Source organism: Heteronotia binoei, chromosome 2 (genome assembly GCF_032191835.1).
Source record: "Heteronotia binoei isolate CCM8104 ecotype False Entrance Well chromosome 2, APGP_CSIRO_Hbin_v1, whole genome shotgun sequence".
Taxonomy (NCBI): Eukaryota; Metazoa; Chordata; class Lepidosauria; order Squamata; family Gekkonidae; genus Heteronotia; species Heteronotia binoei.
This window is the reverse complement of record NC_083224.1, coordinates 12,692,089-12,710,694: the sequence shown is the minus strand read 5'-3', so window position 1 is coordinate 12,710,694 and position 18,606 is coordinate 12,692,089. Positions and strand designations below refer to the sequence as shown.

Below are 18,606 nucleotides of genomic sequence, written 5' to 3'. Positions count from 1 at the left end.
TCCCAAGAATACAGAGCATCACTGCCCCAGACAGAGAGTTCCATCAATACCCGGTGGCTAAGAGCCGCTGATGGACCTCTGCTCTGTATGTTTATCCAATCCTCTTTTGAAGCTGGCTGTGCTTGTAGCCGCTGCCAACTCCTGTGGCAGCGAATTCCACGTGTTAATCATGCTGTGGGTGAAGAAAGACTTCCTTTTATCCATTCTAACCCGACTGCTCAGCAATTTCATTAACATAAAAGCATAAGAGAAGCCATGTTGGATCAGGCCAATAGCCCATCCAGTCCAACACTCTGAGTCACATAAGAGAAGCCCTGCTGGATCAGGCCAGTGGCCCATCCAGTCCAACACTCTGTGTCACATAAGAACATAAGAGAAGCCCTGTTGGATCAGGCCAATGGCCCTTCCAGTCCAACACTCTGTGTCACATAAGAACATAAGAGAAGCCATGTTGGATCAGGCCAATAGCCCATCCAGTCCAACACTCTGTGTCACATAAGAACATAAGAGAAGCCATGTTGGATCAGGCCAGTGGCCCATCCAGTCCAACACTCTGAGTCACATAAGAGAAGCCCTGTTGGATCAGGCCAGTGGCTCATCCAGTCCAACACTCTGTGTCACATAAGAACATAAGAGAAGCCCTGTTGGATCAGGCCAATGGCCCTTCCAGTCCAACACTCTGTGTCACATAAGAACATAAGAGAAGCCCTGTTGGATCAGGCCAGTGGCCCCTCCAGTCCAACACTCTGAGTCACATAAGAGAAGCCCTGTTGGATCAGGCCAGTGGCCCCTCCAGTCCAACACTCTGTGTCACATAAGAACATAAGAGAAGCCCTGTTGGATCAGGCCAGTGGCCCCTCCAGTCCAACACTCTGAGTCACATAAGAGAAGCCCTGTTGGATCAGGCCAGTGGCCCCTCCAGTCCAACACTCTGAGTCACATAAGAACATAAGAGAAGCCCTGTTGGATCAGGCCAATGGCCCTTCCAGTCCAACACTCTGTGTCACATAAGAACATAAGAGAAGCCATGTTGGATCAGGCCAATAGCCCATCCAGTCCAACACTCTGTGTCACATAAGAACATAAGAGAAGCCATGTTGGATCAGGCCAGTGGCCCATCCAGTCCAACACTCTGAGTCACATAAGAGAAGCCCTGTTGGATCAGGCCAGTGGCTCATCCAGTCCAACACTCTGTGTCACATAAGAACATAAGAGAAGCCCTGTTGGATCAGGCCAATGGCCCTTCCAGTCCAACACTCTGTGTCACATAAGAACATAAGAGAAGCCCTGTTGGATCAGGCCAGTGGCCCCTCCAGTCCAACACTCTGAGTCACATAAGAGAAGCCCTGTTGGATCAGGCCAGTGGCCCCTCCAGTCCAACACTCTGTGTCACATAAGAACATAAGAGAAGCCCTGTTGGATCAGGCCAGTGGCCCCTCCAGTCCAACACTCTGAGTCACATAAGAGAAGCCCTGTTGGATCAGGCCAGTGGCCCCTCCAGTCCAACACTCTGAGTCACATAAGAACATAAGAGAAGCCCTGTTGGATCAGGCCAGTGGCCCCTCCAGTCCAACACTCTGTGTCACACAGTGGCCAAAAAAACCCAAACCCAAGTGCCATCAAGAAATCCACCAGTGGGGCTAGAAGCCCTCCCACTGTGCCCTCCCCTCCCAAAACACCAATAACACAGAGCATCACTGCCCCAGACAGAGAGTTCCAGCAATACCCTGTGGCTCATAGCCACTGCTGGACCTCAGCTCCAGATGCTTATCCAATCCCCTCTTGAAGCTGGCTATGCTTGTAGCTGCCACCCCCTCCTGTGGCAGTGAATTCCACATGTTAATCACCCTTTGGGTGAAGAAGGACTTCCTTTTATCCGTCCTAACCCAACTGCTCAGCAATTTCACTGACTGCCCACAAGTTCCTGTATTGTAAGAAAGGGTCCCCATCCTGAGAAGGTTCAGTCACATCTTGACTGAAAGTAATTCTAAATGTCAAGCCTCCCACCAACTGTAGAAAAGTTCTTAGCTCCTGAAATTAGCCCGTGTTCTCTTCATTATTAGTTTGTCCTCAGGTCACCTTTATACCGACATGTCTGAAATCACTGGCTCAACAGTTCCATTTTCCAGACTGGTGAAATATGCTCCTCAGAGATTCTGTCAGAACGCCATTATATTCTGGCTAAAAATGACTCTCTCCACCAAGCCCTCTTCGGTTGAGGGCATCAGATCAGCAAATTGCTTCCAACTCCGACGAAAAGAGGAACTAGGGCTAGGGTCAAACACACACTTTTCTCCGGAATTGATTTCATTTCATTTGCTCATTTATTAGGAAGAATCCAGATGATATCACCATCAAAATATTACATTCCAGCATCCTCCCCATCCACTATTAGCCACATCTCCCCTCCCTTCTGAAGATGTGGTTTGTAATGATTTTTCCAAATCTGAAGGCAACGGCAGCAGCAAGCAGCCCATGTGTGGCCTGGAATAGCACTACTGATTGTCTTGGTGGTAGTGGTGGCGGGGGGGGGGGGAGGTCTGATCTCACTGGTAATCACACACACACACTCCACACACACATTTTTCTTCACTGATCTTTCATGAGTTAGATCCAGGTGGGCAACTGCATGAAAGCTCATACCTTGAATAAGAACATAGGAGAAGTCATACTGGATCAGGCCAAAGGCCCATCCAGTCTCCAACACTCTGTGTCACACAGTGGTCAAAAAACCCAGGTGTCATCAGGAGGTCCATCTGTGGGACCAGGACACTACTGCCCCTCTCCCAAGCACCAAGAATACAGAGCATCACTTGCCCCAGACAGAGAGTTCCAACAATACACTGTGGCTAATAGCCAGTGGTGGATCTCTGTTCGTTATGTTTATCCAATCCCCTCTTGAAGCTGGCTATGCTTAATAAAACTTTGTTGGTCTTAGAGGCGTAACTGGACTCAAATCTTGCTTTTTCATGAGTTAAACTGCATTGCCTATCTTTTATTATTATTATTATTACTATTATTCACATTGGTTGTAGATTTTCCAGGCTGTGTGGCTGTGGTCTTGGCACCGTGAGACCTGACGTTTCGCCAGCAATTGTGACTGGCATCCTCAGAGGTGTAACCCAGAAAACTGGAGTTCTCTCTGGGTCAAATTGAGAAGAAGTTGGTAGGCAGGTAATTTATATCTACTCAGGCAGGTGGGGTAGGGCTGAGTCATTATCCAATTACCATGTTAGATTACACAGAGAAAGCACTGAAATCCATAAACATAAACACAATTTCGACAAGAAGGAAGTTTAAAAATGAATAGGGCATGGCTTCCAGTCCTGAAAAACACAAAATGCCCTACAGCTTACAACAACACTACAGATAAGATTAGAATTTCAATAGCCAATCCGTATACTAAAGAACCTCCTCAGGGAAGCTCCTCCATTAGCATGTCACAGCCCAGGAAGCTCCCACAAGATAATAACTCAGCCCTACTTGAGTCGTCTGAGTAGATATAAATTACCTGCCTACCAACTTCTTCTCAATTTGACCCAGAGAGAACTCCAGTTTTCTGGGTTACACCTCTGAGGATGCCAGTCACAGTTGCTGGTGAAACATCAAGTCTCACAATGCCAAACAGCCCGGAAAATCTACAGCAACAATGGACTTCGGCCATGAAAGTCTAAGACAACATATTTTTCATGTTAACCCCTGCTGCACACAAAAAGGCGCAATGGGGAAGAATATAATGGAAAAAAGCAACAATTCCAGGAGATCACAGAACACCTGTCTCTTACTAACATTAAAGGCCTCTTGTGAAGGAAGTGCCACAGGAAGAACAAGAGGGATGGTGGCTCAATGGTAGATCATCTGCTTGGTAAGCAGAAGGTCCCAGGTTCTATCCCTGGCATCTCCAACTAAAAAGGGTCCAGGCAAATTGGTGTGAAAAACCTCAGCTTGAGACCCTGGAGAGCCGCTTCCAGTCTGAGTAGAGAATACTGACATTGATGGACCGAGGGTCTGGTTCAGTATAAGGCAGCTTCATATGTTCAAGAGAGTAGACATCCAAAACTCCCACAAACGGAATTGCAAAGCAAATAAATGCACATCCCTAACCTTGCCAGAAGAACAAGGCTCCTAAAAACAGGAAGGAAACCCCTTACCTTTTTTCGTAAGTGGAGCTCAGCAGGCCTCCGTTGGGTCCTTTAGGGATTACCCCCACCCAGATCTGGTGTTTGTCGATAACGTGTGGATTTTCCAAACAAACCGGGAAAGGTCTGAAGGAGAAAGATGCTTATCAGAAAGATATTGGATTAATATCCTGCCCTATACTCTGAATCTCAATGGTCACAATCTCCTTTACCTTCCCCCTCACACACACACAACAGACACCCTGTGAGGTGGGTGGTGCTGAGAGGGCGCTCCCATTGAAGGACAACTCCTGTGAAAGCTATGGCTGACCCAAGGCCATTCCAGCAGCTGAAAGTGGAGGAGTGGGGAATCAAACCCAGTTCTCCCAGATAACACTTAACCACTACACCAAACTGGCTTTCAGCGCAACCCTAAGAACACTTTTCTGGAGTAAGTCCCTTTGAGCAGACTTTAGTAGAATTCTGAGTGGACTGCTTAGGACGGGGGTGACCCAACTGTGGCTCGGGAGCCACATTTGGCTCTTTCACACAAAGTGTGTCGCTCTTGAAGCCCCCACAGCCCCGTTGGCTGGCTTGTAGAAGGCATTTCTCTCTTTAAATCACTGCATTTAAAGTTAAAGTTGCTTTCTTTCCACTTCTCCTTCCCTCCCCCCATCTATTTTTCTTCCTTCCTTCCTGCTCTCACAAACATCTGACATCCGTGTCTGGCCGCTCTCAGACATCTGACATTTATTCCATGTGGCTCTTACATTAAGCAAGTTTGGCTGCCCCTGGCTTAGGATCATATCGTATGTCACCCAACATGCTAGCTTGGCGGGTTTTGTTCCTTATTTTTGAGGAATGGATTTGTTACCCGCTGCCATTGAGCATGAATGCCATTGGTAATTCCGGTGAGTCTGTGAGAATTTCAGTTCAATTACCAGCTGTTCGTGAAAAGAACTGAAGCGGCATCCAAGCTATCGCTGGAAGGAAATGCCAAAAGGCACCGGACATCTGCATCAAGGGGTTCCCTTGTCATGAGGGAACTGCTTCATTGGTAGGAAAGAGGTGCTTTTTACTCAAATGCAATATCAGTCTGAACCAACCTATATATCTGAGTACCTGTAACCCAACCCCTTAAAAACATAAGAGAAGCCATGTTGGATCAGGCCAATGGCCCATCTAGTCCAACACTCTGAGTCACATAAGAACATAAGAGAAGCCATGTTGGATCAGGCCAATGGCCCCTCCAGTCCAACACTCTGTGTCACATAAGAACATAAGAGGAGCCCTGTTGGATCAGGCCAATGGCCCATCCAGTCCAACACTCTGTATCACATAAGAGAAGCCATGTTGGATCAGGCCAATGGCCCATCTAGTCCAACACTCTGTGTCACACAGTGGCCAAAAAACCCAAGTGCCCTCAGGAGGTCCACCAGTGGGGCTAGAAACCCTCCCACTGTGCCCCCCCCAAGCACCAAGAATACAGAGCATCACTGCCCTGGACAGAGAATTCCAACAATATACTGTGGCTAATAGCCACTGAGGAACCTCTGCTCCATATGTTTATCCGATCCCCTCTTGAAGCTGGCTATGCTTGTAGCTGCCACCACCTCCTGTGGCAGTGAATTCCACGTGTTAATCACCGTTTGGGTGAAGAACTACTTCCTTTTATCAATTCTAACCCGACTGCTCAAGTTCAGTATTGTCTACTCATTTAATTTAATTTAATTTAATTTGTGATTTATATCCCATCCTATCCCGTAAAGTGGGCTCAGGGCGGCTTACAACATTGAGAACATTACAATAACAGTAAATAAAAGCAAATCAACAAAACTAAACTATCTCATAAATATAAACATAAAGATTAAAAGAAAGGTCCATAGTTCAGACAGCTGGCCCGGCCTGAGACCACAATTCAGACAGTTGGTGCAATTTCAGTTAATTGGCACGGCTTAGGCACAACTTCAGATAATTAACACCACTTAGAACTGTAATTCAAATACTTGGCACAAGCAAAGTGCTGGGGGAAGCAAAGATTTCAGAGGACGCCTCTTAGAATACTCAGACTAGCAGCATCTCTCCAGGGTCTCAGGCAGAGGTTTTTTGCACTACCTACTGCCTGGTTCTTTTAGCTGGAGATGCCGGGGATTGAACCTGGGACCTTCTGCAGATGCTTTACCCCTGAGTCATAGTAGAAATCCCTTGTTTAGTTTGACCTAGGTTTTTATCAGAGTCATATGAACATACGAACATATGAAGCTGCCTTATACTGAATCTGACCTTTGGTCCATCAAAGTCAGTATTGCCTTCTCAGACTGGCAGCAGCCCTCCAGGGTCTCAAGCTGAGGTTTTTCACACCTATTTGCCTAGTCCCTTTTTTGGAGATGCCAGGGATTGAACCTGGGACCTTCTGCTTCCCAAGCAGATGCTCTACCACTGAGCCACCGTCCCTCCCCATTCAGGTTCCATGCAGGGTTTGACCTGTGGTGTGCCGTACATTCCACAGGAAGGGAAACGACTTACATCCGCATTTCCAGAGAAAAGGAAGAGACAGGGGAAAGGGTGCCGCTGGTGAGAATGATGGTTCGGACGCCCTGACGAACCAGCTCTTGCATGCTGTAACCGGGGCTGAAACACCAAAAGCTCAGAACGTGTCCTGTGTCGAGTGAAACAAGAAGGCAAAACGTTAGCCGCCCTGAGCCTGCTTCGGCGGGGAGGGCGGGATATAAATAAAATGATTGACTGGTTAGGAGAGCCACGGCGACAGTGGTGTGCTACAGGCCACGGCAAGTGGAGAGAGGATCTGCAGCTTGCAAGCGGGGGCCCCAGGCCCAAATCACTCCTACCCAACCTACCTAGCTGCAGAGGGCTCTTGTGAGAAGATGATGATGATACTGGATTTATATCCCGCCCTCCACTCCAAATCTCAGAGCGGCTCACAATCTCCTTTATCTTCCTCTCCCACAACAGACACCCTGTGAGGCAGGTGGGGCTGAGAGTGCTCTGACAGAAGCGAGACCCAAACAATTACATGGAAAACCATAGAAAATCTCTTTCTATCCATAAATTGCCAACGATTGGGCTTCTGTCAACTTTTGTTGGCTTCAAGGACATGACGCAGGGAAGAGAAGAGGGCGTTTCACCCTTAAACCTTTGTTAGTTAGAAGAAGAAGAATTGCAGATTTATACCCCGCCTTTCTCTCTGAATCAGAGACTCAAAGCGGCTTACAATCTCCTATACCTTCTCCCCCCACAACAGACACCCTGCGACGTGGGTGGGGCTGGAGAGGGCTCTCACAGCAGCTGCCCTTTCAAGGACAACCTCTGCCAGAGCTATGGCTGACCCAAGGCCATTCCAGCAGCTACAAGTGGAGGAGTGGGGAATCAAACCCGGTTCTCCCAGATAAGAGTCCACGCACTTACCTACTACACCAAACTGGAGAAAGTGAGGAGTCAGAAAACACCAAATTATAGAAACTGTTAATTTAAAAGAAATCTGTTACTCTTTTTTTAAAAACAGAGGAGAGTGGTTTGCTACTGGAATCATAAGAACATAAGAGAAGCCATGTTGGATCAGGCCAAGGGCCCATCCAGTCCAACACTCTGTGTCACACAGTGGCCAATATGTGTGTGTGTGTGTGTATATATATACACACATACACACACACATATATATACATACTGTGGCTAATAGCCACTGATGGACCTCTGCTCCATATTTTTATCCAATCCCCTCTAAAAGCTGGTTATGCTTGTAGCCGCATAGCCATGAATCCATGAACCATAGATCTTAACACAGAGTATTTTCAGGGGTGTTGCATTTCTATTTATTTATTTCATATACAGCCCACTATTCTGCAGTTCTTCCTGCCTCCTTTTTATCCTCATGACCCTGTGAAGAAAGATCCATGTGTGTAACTGTGTTTGTCTAAAGCAGGAGTGGCCAAACTGTGGCTCGAGTGCCAAAAGCGGCTCTTTCACACATATTGTGTGGCTCCCGGAGGTCAAGGAGGAACTTAATGCAGGCTTACTCTCAAGTAAGTTGCTTAGCATCCGGATCTCAGTCCGCCTCTGAGGGCTGATCCATAGGTCTGTGACTATTTCTGCCATATGTGAAGTGGGGAATAGGCGGGCTCGCACGCTCTTCTCCTCCTCCCAGAGTCCTAGAGTGGGGAAAGAGAGCGCAAGAGACAAGGGGAGCTACTGGAAGGAGGCATGGAATTAAAGAGGTGCAGGGTTCCCCCTTAGTTTCATAGCTCTTGTAGGAGCTGTATTTACTAACTTTGGTGCCTAGACAAAGAGAGATGCGTAATGATGCAAATAGTGGTCAGTGATTTATATGATTCATGTGTGTTTCCTTCTCCCACTGGTGCCAAAATAATTCCCTTTCCTTATGCTGGTTTTATGGACACTGTTATTCCCAGCTTTTTTTTTTTTAAGTCTCCTAGCATGGTCTTGTTGTAAAGTGCATAGATATGTATTTTATCTTTCTGTGCAATGAAAGCGTAAAGAGTTTAAATAAAGACATGGGTAATATATGTTCATGTCTCACGGCTCTCAAACATCTGACTTTATTCTATGTGGCTGTTACGTTAAGCAAGTTTGGCTGCTCCTGGTCTGAAGCAATAGGGGAGATGGATGGAGCGTGACAACAGGGTCAGACAATTCCTCAATACTCAATAATCAGCACCTCTGACACATTTATCTGCCTGTTTTCTCCCAGAATTGAATCTAAACAATGATGACCTTATAAACTTAACTTGTTATTCCTGTTTGCATCTGCTGAAACATTTCATTATATTGTATGCCAATTTGCTGTTCAACCTCTCCCTTATATGTATGGACTGACAAGGACCAGAACCAATGGATTGAAATGGTAGGACCAGAACCAACAGGCTAATATTAAATCAAAAGACAACATTAGGAAGAACTTCCTGACTGCTAGAGCGGTTCCTCAGTGGAACAAGCTTCCTTGGGAAGTGGTGGGCTCTCCTTCCATGGAGGTTTTTCAAAAGAGACTAGGTGGCCATCTGACAGCGATGAAGATCCTGTGAATTTATGGGGAGGTGTTTGTGAATTTCCTGCATTGTGCAGGGGGTTGGACTAGATGAGAGGCGATATGATCACCATCTTCAAGTACCTGAAGGACTATCATCTAGAGGACAGTGTGGAATTGTTTTCTGTGGCCCCAGAAGGTAGGGCCAGAACCAAATCAAAAGAGTTTCTGGCTCAACATTAGGAAGAACTTCCTGACTGTTAAAGCAGTTCCTCAGTGGAACAAGCTTCTTCCTTGGGAGGTGGTGGGCTCTCCTTCCTTGGAGGTTTTTCAACAGAGGCTAGATGGCCATCTGACAGCAATGAAGATCCTGTGAATTTGGGGGGAGGTGTTTGTGAGTTTCCTGCATTGTGCAGCGGGTTGGACTAGATGACCCTGGACGTCCCTTCCAACTCTAGGATTCTAAGTCTCATTCCATTCTGTCTAGTGCACACAAAAGCCCACACCCTGAATTAAATTTTAGTGGTCTTAAAGGTGCCATTGGACTCGAGCTTGTTCAAGAACCCTATGGGACAGGCTAGGCTGAGAGCATATGACTGTTCCAGGGTCATTTAGCAAGCGCCCTAACCTGGATGGCCCAGGCTAGCCCAATCTCGTCAGATCTTGGAAGCTAAGCTGGGTCAGCCGTGGCTAATACTTCGAAGGGCAACCTCCACAGTATACCAGGGTCATAACCAGTGTTCCCTCTAAGCTGAGTTAGCGTAAGCCACTTCACAGATTTTTAGTCTCCAGCTCACACATTTTTGTCTCAGCTCAGGAAGGATGACCCCAGAGCACAATCGTTTCTACAGGAGCTCACCACTTTAATGCCAGTAGCTCACAAAGTCGAATTGTTGCTCACAAGACTCTGCAACTTGGAGGGAACACTGGTCATAACAGGGGCAGGCAAATGTTTAGGATCTACCTGGGTGGCCCCCTGGTCCCCCCAAACAAAAAATACTGTTGTGACCCCCTCCAAACATGAAATCCTGGCTACGGCTCTGGACAGTGATGCTCCATATTCTTGGTGCTTGCGGGGGAGCAAAGTGGAAGGGCTTCTAGCCCCACTTGTGAACCTCCTGATGGCACTTGGGGGTTTTTTTGGGCCACTGTGTGACACAGAGTGTTGGACTGGATGGGCCATTGGCCTGATCCAACATGGCTTCTCTTATGTTCTTATGTGACACAGAGTGTTGGACTGGAGGGGCCATTGGCCTGATCCAACATGGCTTCTCTTATGTTCTTATGTGACACAGAGTGTTGGACCGGATGGGCCAATGGCCTGATCCAACATGGCTTCTCTTATGTTCTTATGTGACACAGAGTGTTGGACCGGATGGGCCAATGGCCTGATCCAACATGGCTTCTCTTATGTTCTTATGTGACACAGAGTGTTGGACTAGATGGGCCATTGGCCTGATCCAACATGGCTTCTCTTATGTTCTTATGTGACACAGAGTGTTGGACCAGATGGGCCACTGGCCTGATCCAACATGGCTTCTCTTATGTTCTTATGTGACACAGAGTGTCGGACTGGATGGGCCACTGGCCTGATCCAACATGGCTTCTCTTATGTTCTTATGTGACACAGAGTGTTGGACTGGATGGGCCACTGGCCTGATCCAACATGGCTTCTCTTATGTTCTTATGTGACACAGAGTGTTGGACTAGATGGGCCACTGGCCTGATCCAACAGGGCTTCTCGTATGTTCTTATGTGACACCGAGTGTTGGACTGGAGGGGCCACTGGCCTGATCAAACATGGCTTCTCTTATGTTCTTAGGTGACACAGAGTGTTGGACTGGAGGGGCCACTGGCCTGATCCAACAGGGCTTCTCTTATGTTCTTATGTGACACAGAGTGTTGGACTGGATGGGCCACTGACCTGATCCAACATGGCTTCTCTTATGTTCTTATGTGACACAGAGTGTTGGACTGGATGGGCCACTGGCCTGATCCAACATGGCTTCTCTTATGTTCTTATGTGACACAGAGTGTTGGACTGGAGGGGCCACTGGCCTGATCCAACATGGCTTCTCTTATGTTCTTATGTGACACAGAGTGTTGGACTGGATGGGCCACTGGCCTGATCCAACATGGCTTCTCTTATGTTCTTATGTGACACAGAGTGTTGGACTAGATGGGCCACTGGCCTGATCCAACAGGGCTTCTCTTATGTTCTTATGTGACACAGAGTGTTGGACTGGAGGGGCCACTGGCCTGATCCAACATGGCTTCTCTTATGTTCTTAATGGCAAACCACCTCTGAAACATCTCTTGCCAGAAAAACCAAAAAACTTAATCTAGTTTGCCACCTAGTGGTGTATAACACTAAAAGAGCTAGAACCTCTGGCTTCCAGAAACATGCAGCTTGTCACCGTGTCCTTCCATCTGACCCCTTGTTCTGACTTAATTCAAAACTTTTAAATGGTGGTGTGTGTGGGGGGGAAGCTATGCTTTCCTCTTACACATAAACAAGCAAACACACACTTGGGCTGTAAAGCGTCTCCACAAAAGGTTCCTAGAACTGAAAAACACAGCTATGTTGTGAACAAAGAAGACAATTCTGCCGTAAACACAAGCATGCTTTCCTGCACTCTGAAATGGAACATCTAAGATAAATATTCTTTTCCTAGAATACTTACGACTACCATGGAAAAGTATTTTGTTGAAAGCCCATCCCTATAAGCCTCTAATAATAGTGAAGCCATGGTAGACACAAACAAATTAACAAACAAATAAATTCTTAAGAACATTTTGTGCTGTGTTCAACAAGAAAATGAATACCAAGAACAAAATGTAATGGTAACATTAGCAGTTTGAGCAATACAACATAAGAACATAAGAGAAGTCATGTTGGATGAGGTCAATGGTCCATCCAGTCCAACACTCTGTGTCACACAGTGGCCAAACAAAAAACTCCCAAGTGCAATCAGAAGGTTCACAACTGGGTCTAGAAGCCCTTCCACTTTGGCACCCCCCAAGCACCAAGAAAACAGAGCATTACTGCTCCAGACAGTTCCAATAATATACTGTGGCTAATAGCCACTGATGGACCTCTGCTCCATATTTTTATCCAATCCCCTCAGGAAGCTGGCTATGCTTGTAGCCGCCACCACCTCCTGTGGCAGTGAATTCCACATGTTAATCACCTTTTGGGTGAAGAACTACTTCTTTTTATCCATTCTAACCCGACTGCTCAGCAATTTCACTGAATGCCCACGAGTTCTTGTATTGTGAGAAAGGGAGAAAAGTACTTCTTTCTCTACTTTCTCCATCCCATGCATAATCTTGTAAACTTCTATCATGTCACCCCGCAGTCGACGTTTCTTCAAGCTAAAAAGCCCCAAGCGTTTTAACCTTTCTTCATAGGGAAAGTGTTCCAAACCTTTAATCATTCTAGTTCCAATACTATAATATCCTTTTTGAGATGCGGTGACCCGAATTGCACACAGTATTCCAAATGAGACTGCACCATCGATTTATACAGAGCATTATGATACTGGCTGATTTATTTTCAATTCCCTTCCTAATAATTCTCAGCATGGTGTTGGCCTTTTTTATTGCAATCACACACTGTCTTGACATTTTCAGTGAATTATCTACCATGACCCCAAGATCTCTCTCTTGGTCAGTCTCTGCCAGTTCACACCCGATCAACTTGTATTTGTAGCCGGGAGTTTTGGCCCCAATGTGCAGTAATTTGCTCTTGGCCACACTGAACCTCATCTGCCACGTTGATGCCCACTCACCCAACCTCAACAGATCTCTTTGGAGTGCCTCACAATCCTCTCTGGTTCTCACCACCCTGAACAATTTAGTGTCATCTGCAAACTTGGCCACTTTACTGCTTACACCCAACTCCAAATCATTGATGAACAAGTTAAAGAGCATGGGATCCAGTACAGAGCCTTTGGCACCCCACTTCTTACCGTCCTTCACTGTGAAGACTGCCCATTTATACTCACTCTCTGCTTCCTATTAATTAGCCAGTTTGTGATCCACAAGAGGACCTGTCCTTTTACTCCATGACTCTCAAGCTTACTAAGGAGCCTTTGATGAGGAACTATCAAAGTTTTCTGGAGATCAAGGTAAACAACATCTATTGGGTCCCCTTTGTCCACATGTTTGTTCACCCCCTCAAAGAAATGTAACAGGTTAGTGAGGCAAGATCTCCCCTTACAGAACCCATGCTGAGTCTTCCTCAATAACTTGTGTTCATCAGTGTGCCTACTCATTCTGTCTTTAATAATGGTTTCTACCAACTTTCCCGGTATTGAAGTCAGACTGACTGGCCTGTAGTTTCCCGGATCTCCTCTGGAACCCTTTTTAAAGATGGGGGTAACATTTGCTACCTTCCAGTCCTCAGGAATGGAGGCAGATTTCAATGAAAGATTACATATTTTTGTCAGGACATCCAGAAGTTCACCTTTGAGTTCTTTTAGAACCCTTGGATGTATGCCATCCAGACCTGGTGACTTATTAGTTTTTAATTCGTCAATCAGTTGTAGGACCTCCTCTCTTCTCACCTCAATCTGACTTAGGTCTTTCAACACCCCTTCCAAAATTAGTGGTTCTGGAGCGCGGAAACACTTCTCATTTTCCACAGAGAAGATGGAGGCAAAAAATGCATTCAGCTTCTCAGCCATTTCCCTATCCTCCTTCAGTAATCCTTTTACTCCTTGGTCATCCAAGGGCCCCACCGCCTCCCTGGCTGGTTTCCTGCTTCTAATATATTTGAAGAAATTTTTATTATTGGTCTTTATGTTTTTTGCAATATGCTCCTCAAAGTCCCTTTTTGCCCGCCTGATCATAGTCTTGCATTTGATTTGCCACAGCCTGTGTTCCCTTTCATTAATCTCACTTGTACTAGCTTTCCACTGCTTAAAGGAATCCTTACCTTTTACAGCTTTCATAACTTTGTTTGTTAACCATGCAGACCTTTTCTTATACCTGTTTGTGCCTTTCCTAACTTTTATCTGAGCTTCTAGGATTGTAGTTTTAAATAGCCTCCAAACTTTCCCAAGGGTTTTGACTGTATTTTCCTTTTCTTTCAGTTTCCTCTTCACGATGGTGTAGGGAGGGAGGGAGGGAGGGAGGGAGGGAGGGAGGGAGGGAAGGAAGGAAGGAAGGAAGGAAGGAAGGAAGGAAGGAAGGAAGGAAGGAAGGAAGGAAGGAAGGAAGGAAGGAAGGAAGGAAGGAAGGAAGGAAGGAAGGAAGGAAGGAAGGCAGGCAGCTTGCAGAACATCACTTTTGAAAATGACTACACAACACAGTTACATTCCAGCTGGCCGTTTCACTAGAAGTAGCTGGGAACTGCCCTGATCAGATTGCTGCCTGGGCCACTTAAAACCTCTGGGTGGATTAGAAGTTTTGCATGTACACGAACATTCACAACCACATCACCTTGTTTTTTAGTTGCAGATGAATCCCACAGGTCTGTCCTCGGCTTCTTTTTCTGACTGCCCGTGTCCGGGTGAATGTGCACCTGGACAAATAACCAACACCGATAAATACGAAGCAGGAGGACAGAGGATATATGTTAATAGTATTTATGTATTTTTTTTAATTGGAAATCACCTCAGAAAATTATTTGTTTGCAGACTGTCAGGTTACACAACAAAGAAAGAGATCAGTGCGCAAAGTGGCATTCCTCAGGTACCGTATAATGCAATACAAAAGAGGGAAAACACAGGAAGAAGACCAAGGGAACAAAAAAAGTGGCTGGTGAAATGGAGAGGCCATTCCAGGAAGAAAGTCGTAGATCAAATTGTAACAAGGTAATACACAATGTAACACACAACACGACTTCTGGATAAGTTCAACATTTCAGTATTCAACCCTTCTTCACAAAAACATGTCAATCCAAATTTCTAATATTACTCATTGAGGTCCCGAATACAAGATTCCAGACAGCAAAGCTGCAACGTCTTCCTAAAACGGACCCCCCCATTTTATGAGCTACTTGGGTTTCTCTCTCGGACTTTCCCTTTCTCTATCCAGGAATGTTGTGATGAGAAATGTTGTAACACATGGAGCTATGACACATACAACTTTTTTTGTCGCGTCTCAGAACACAGATGTTTTTGGTTCCTTATGCCTATGACACTGCCTGCTAATGTGTTTCAAATAACTATGAACTCATTCATACAACCCTCATTGGAGAGCCAGTTTGGTGTAGTGGTGAAGTGTGCGGACTCTTATCTGGGAGAACCAGGTTTGATTCCCCACTCCTCCACTTGCACCTGCTGGAATGGCCTTGGGTCAGCCATAGCTCTGGCAGAGGTTGTCCTTGAAAGGGCAGCTGCTGCGAGAGCCCTCTCCAGCCCCACCCACCTCACAGGGTGTCTGTTGTGGGGGAGGAAGGTGAAGGAGATTGTGAGCCGCTCTGAGACTCTTCAGAGTGGAGGGCGGGATATAAATCCAATATCTTCATCTACCTCACAGGGTGTCTGTTGTGGGGAAGGAAGGTAAAGGAGATTGTGAGCCACTCTGAGACTCTTCGGAGTGGAGGGCGGGATATAAATCCAGTATCTTCATCTACCTCACAGGGTGTCTGTTGTGGGGGAGGAAGGGAAAGGAGATTGTGAGCCACTCTGAGACTCTTCGGAGTGGAGGGTGGGATATAAATCCAATATCTTCATCTACCTCACAGGGTGTCTGTTGTGGGGGAGGAAGGGAAAGGAGATTGTGAGCCGCTCTGAGACTCTTCGGAGTGGAGGGCAGGATATAAATCCAATATCTTCATCTACCTCACAGGGTGTCTGTTGTGGGGGAGGAAGGTAAAGGAGATTGTGAACCGCTCTGAGACTCTTCGGAGTGGAGGGCAGGAGATAAACCCAATATCATCATCTTCTCATCTGATTGAAACACTGGCAGTCTTTAAGCAGCAGCTGGGCAAACACTTGTCGGAGATGCTCTGTGCTGATCCTGCATTGAGCAGGGGGTTAGACTAGATGGCCTCAATGGACCCTTCCAAATCTGTGATTCTAGGAAACCTAAGTGATCATTTCTTGACATACCTACTCAAAGTATAACAGAAAGCTCTGTGAATTCTTACGCTGACTTTTGAGCTAAGGCAGGTGATTTGTCTCAGACTGCCTAGACGTACCTTGTAATACCTGGACACTGAGCAGCCCGGTGAGAAGCCGGAAGTTCCTTCTGGAGCGACGTTAAAGACCATCTAGGCAGGACACAGAGAGGGGGAGAAAACAGGAATGTAAAGGCAAAGTATGGATGCCCTGTGGCACAGAGTGGTAAAGCTGCAGTGCTGCAGTCCAAATTCTCTGCTCATGACCTGAGTTCGATCCTGGCGGAAGATGGGTTCAGGACGCTGGCTCAAGGTTGACTCAGCCTTTCATCCTTTCGAGGTCGGTCAAATGAGTACCCAGCTTGCTGTGGGGGGGGGGGGAGTGTAGATGACTAGGGAAGGCAATGGCAAACCACGCCATAAAAAGTCTGCCGCGAAAATGTGATTTGATGTCACCCCAGAGTCAGAAACGACTGGTGCTTGCACAGGGGACTACCTTTACCTCTTTAAAGGAAAAGAGAACCCATTAACGCTCCTCCAGGAAGGTAAATTAGAGCTGTCGAACTTCCGAAAATACTACTGCCCTAAAAAGCATTTTTGAAGCAAAAAGTCTTTTTGCTGACCATCCCTTGTTACTCCTACAAGGCATCCAACGCTGCAACCAGGTGTGTCCTTTAAAAAGTGCCTTTTGGTATTTCCTTTTAGCAATGGCTTGGATGCCACTTCTGTTCTTTTCATGGACAGCTGGTGACTGAATTCAGATTCTCACGGTCTCGTTGGGATTACCTATTGCAGGGGTATCTAACATGCAGCCTGGGAGCCAAATCAGGCCCCCGGAGGGCTCCTATCAAGCCCCCGAGCAACTGGCTGTCATCTGCTTCCTTCTCCCTCTCTCTTGCTTCCTTCTGCATCACAGCTTGCTTTGCCAGGCTTGCTCAATTGCACAGGAGCTACAGAGCAAAAACTGTATTTTCTCCATTGGCTGAGGCTCCTCCTTTGGGGATGAAGGGGGGGGGGAGGGACAGCTTGCTTTGCCAGGCACAGCAGAGCTACTGAGCCAAGCCTCTCTTCCTTCTATTGGCTGAGGCTCCTTCCTCTCCTGGTTCCCTAGGGAAGGAAAGAAAGAGCCAGAGCTTCCTTTGCCCAGTTCCCTGGATCCCATGGGAGAGCTACAAAGAAAGCACCTTTAAGACCAAGTGCTAATATTTTAAGAATATTTTAAGTTTGTTTTAAAAAAAAAAAAAAATCTTTGTCTTTGTCCTTTATATATCTCTGCTACCTAATCTTAAACAGGTACACACATGGCCTGGCCCAACATGTCTTGGCCCAACCCAAAAAGGTCTCATTTATGTCAGATTTGGCCCTCATGACAAATGAGTTTGACACCCCTGGTCTTTTTAATTTTCATTGTTAGAGGTATTTGATAACTTAACTTGATGCCTATAAGCTTAGCAGAGAATCTAGGTTAGAGAGAGAGAGTTCATTTCAGGAGAATTTAGAGTGAGGGGGGAAATTACTTTGACTGGGAAGATGTTTGTTAGATGGAGATGAGAAAATGCCTATAAGGGACAGGACAGGACAGGACAGGACAGGACAGGACAGGACAGGAAGGAAGGAAGGAAGGAAGGAAGGAAGGAAGGAAGGAAGGAAGGAAGGAAGGAAGGAAGGAAGGAAGGAAGGAAGGAAGGAAGGAAGGAAGGAAGGAAGGAAGGAAGGAAGGAAGGAAGGAAGGAAGGAAGGAAGGAAGGAACCTGACATGGCCCAACAAGGTCTCATTTATGTCAGATCCGGCCCTCATAATAAATGAGTCCGACACCCCTGTACAATATGGCCGTAATGAACCAGTGGTCTGATTTGATACAAGGTGGCTTCATGTGAAGCTGTGGCTTTGTTGTGGTGTCCAAAACCCCTTTGGGAAGAGGCCCGTCGGACACCCCTGGATGCTGAAAACCTCTTTAAAATCCAGATCGAAATGGCTGGTTGAACCATAGGAATCTGAGCACATCCGTTGTGTCCCCTTGTGTACCTTAGGGCCTAGTTGGAGATTTCCTGTTTCACTGCTAAATCATTACCCATGCATGTTCTAAAGTGGTTGACCAGTGGAATGGCCAAAAAGGCTGCTCTTTGTGGTTTACAGGACGTCTGTTCTGTTGCGATAGGGGGAAAATTCTTTTACTTGTGCTGCATTACTGATTGCCTACGCAGGTGGGAGGCGAAACTCTTTGACAAGGTTTGCAATTAAAAAAAAAAAACTTCTTTGTACTCAAGTTGTAGCGCTGTCTCCAGTACAAGGCTTTATTGTCTGCCGTTGGTTCAAGGCTTTTATCGTCTGACTCAGTTAGTGCGGGTAAAAGATTGGTCATTCAGCTAAACACAGTGAGAATAATGTTTAATATTTGTAGGCTGTAGTGTGCCTTTTT

General features: G+C 46.3%; 1 protein-coding gene across 1 annotated transcript in view; it reads right to left on the bottom strand.

Annotated features, from left to right (window-relative positions):
- Positions 1-18,606, bottom strand: part of RTEL1 (regulator of telomere elongation helicase 1) — a 258,104-nt gene that overhangs the window by 169,168 nt on the left and 70,330 nt on the right. Inside the window, exons 15-18 of the mRNA XM_060230590.1 lie at positions 16,268-16,339; positions 14,563-14,644; positions 6,645-6,777; positions 4,152-4,265 (exon numbers count right to left, since the gene is read on the bottom strand). Coding sequence (XP_060086573.1) covers positions 4,152-4,265; positions 6,645-6,777; positions 14,563-14,644; positions 16,268-16,339 — 401 coding nt within the window. The remainder of the gene's footprint in view (positions 1-4,151; positions 4,266-6,644; positions 6,778-14,562; positions 14,645-16,267; positions 16,340-18,606) is intronic.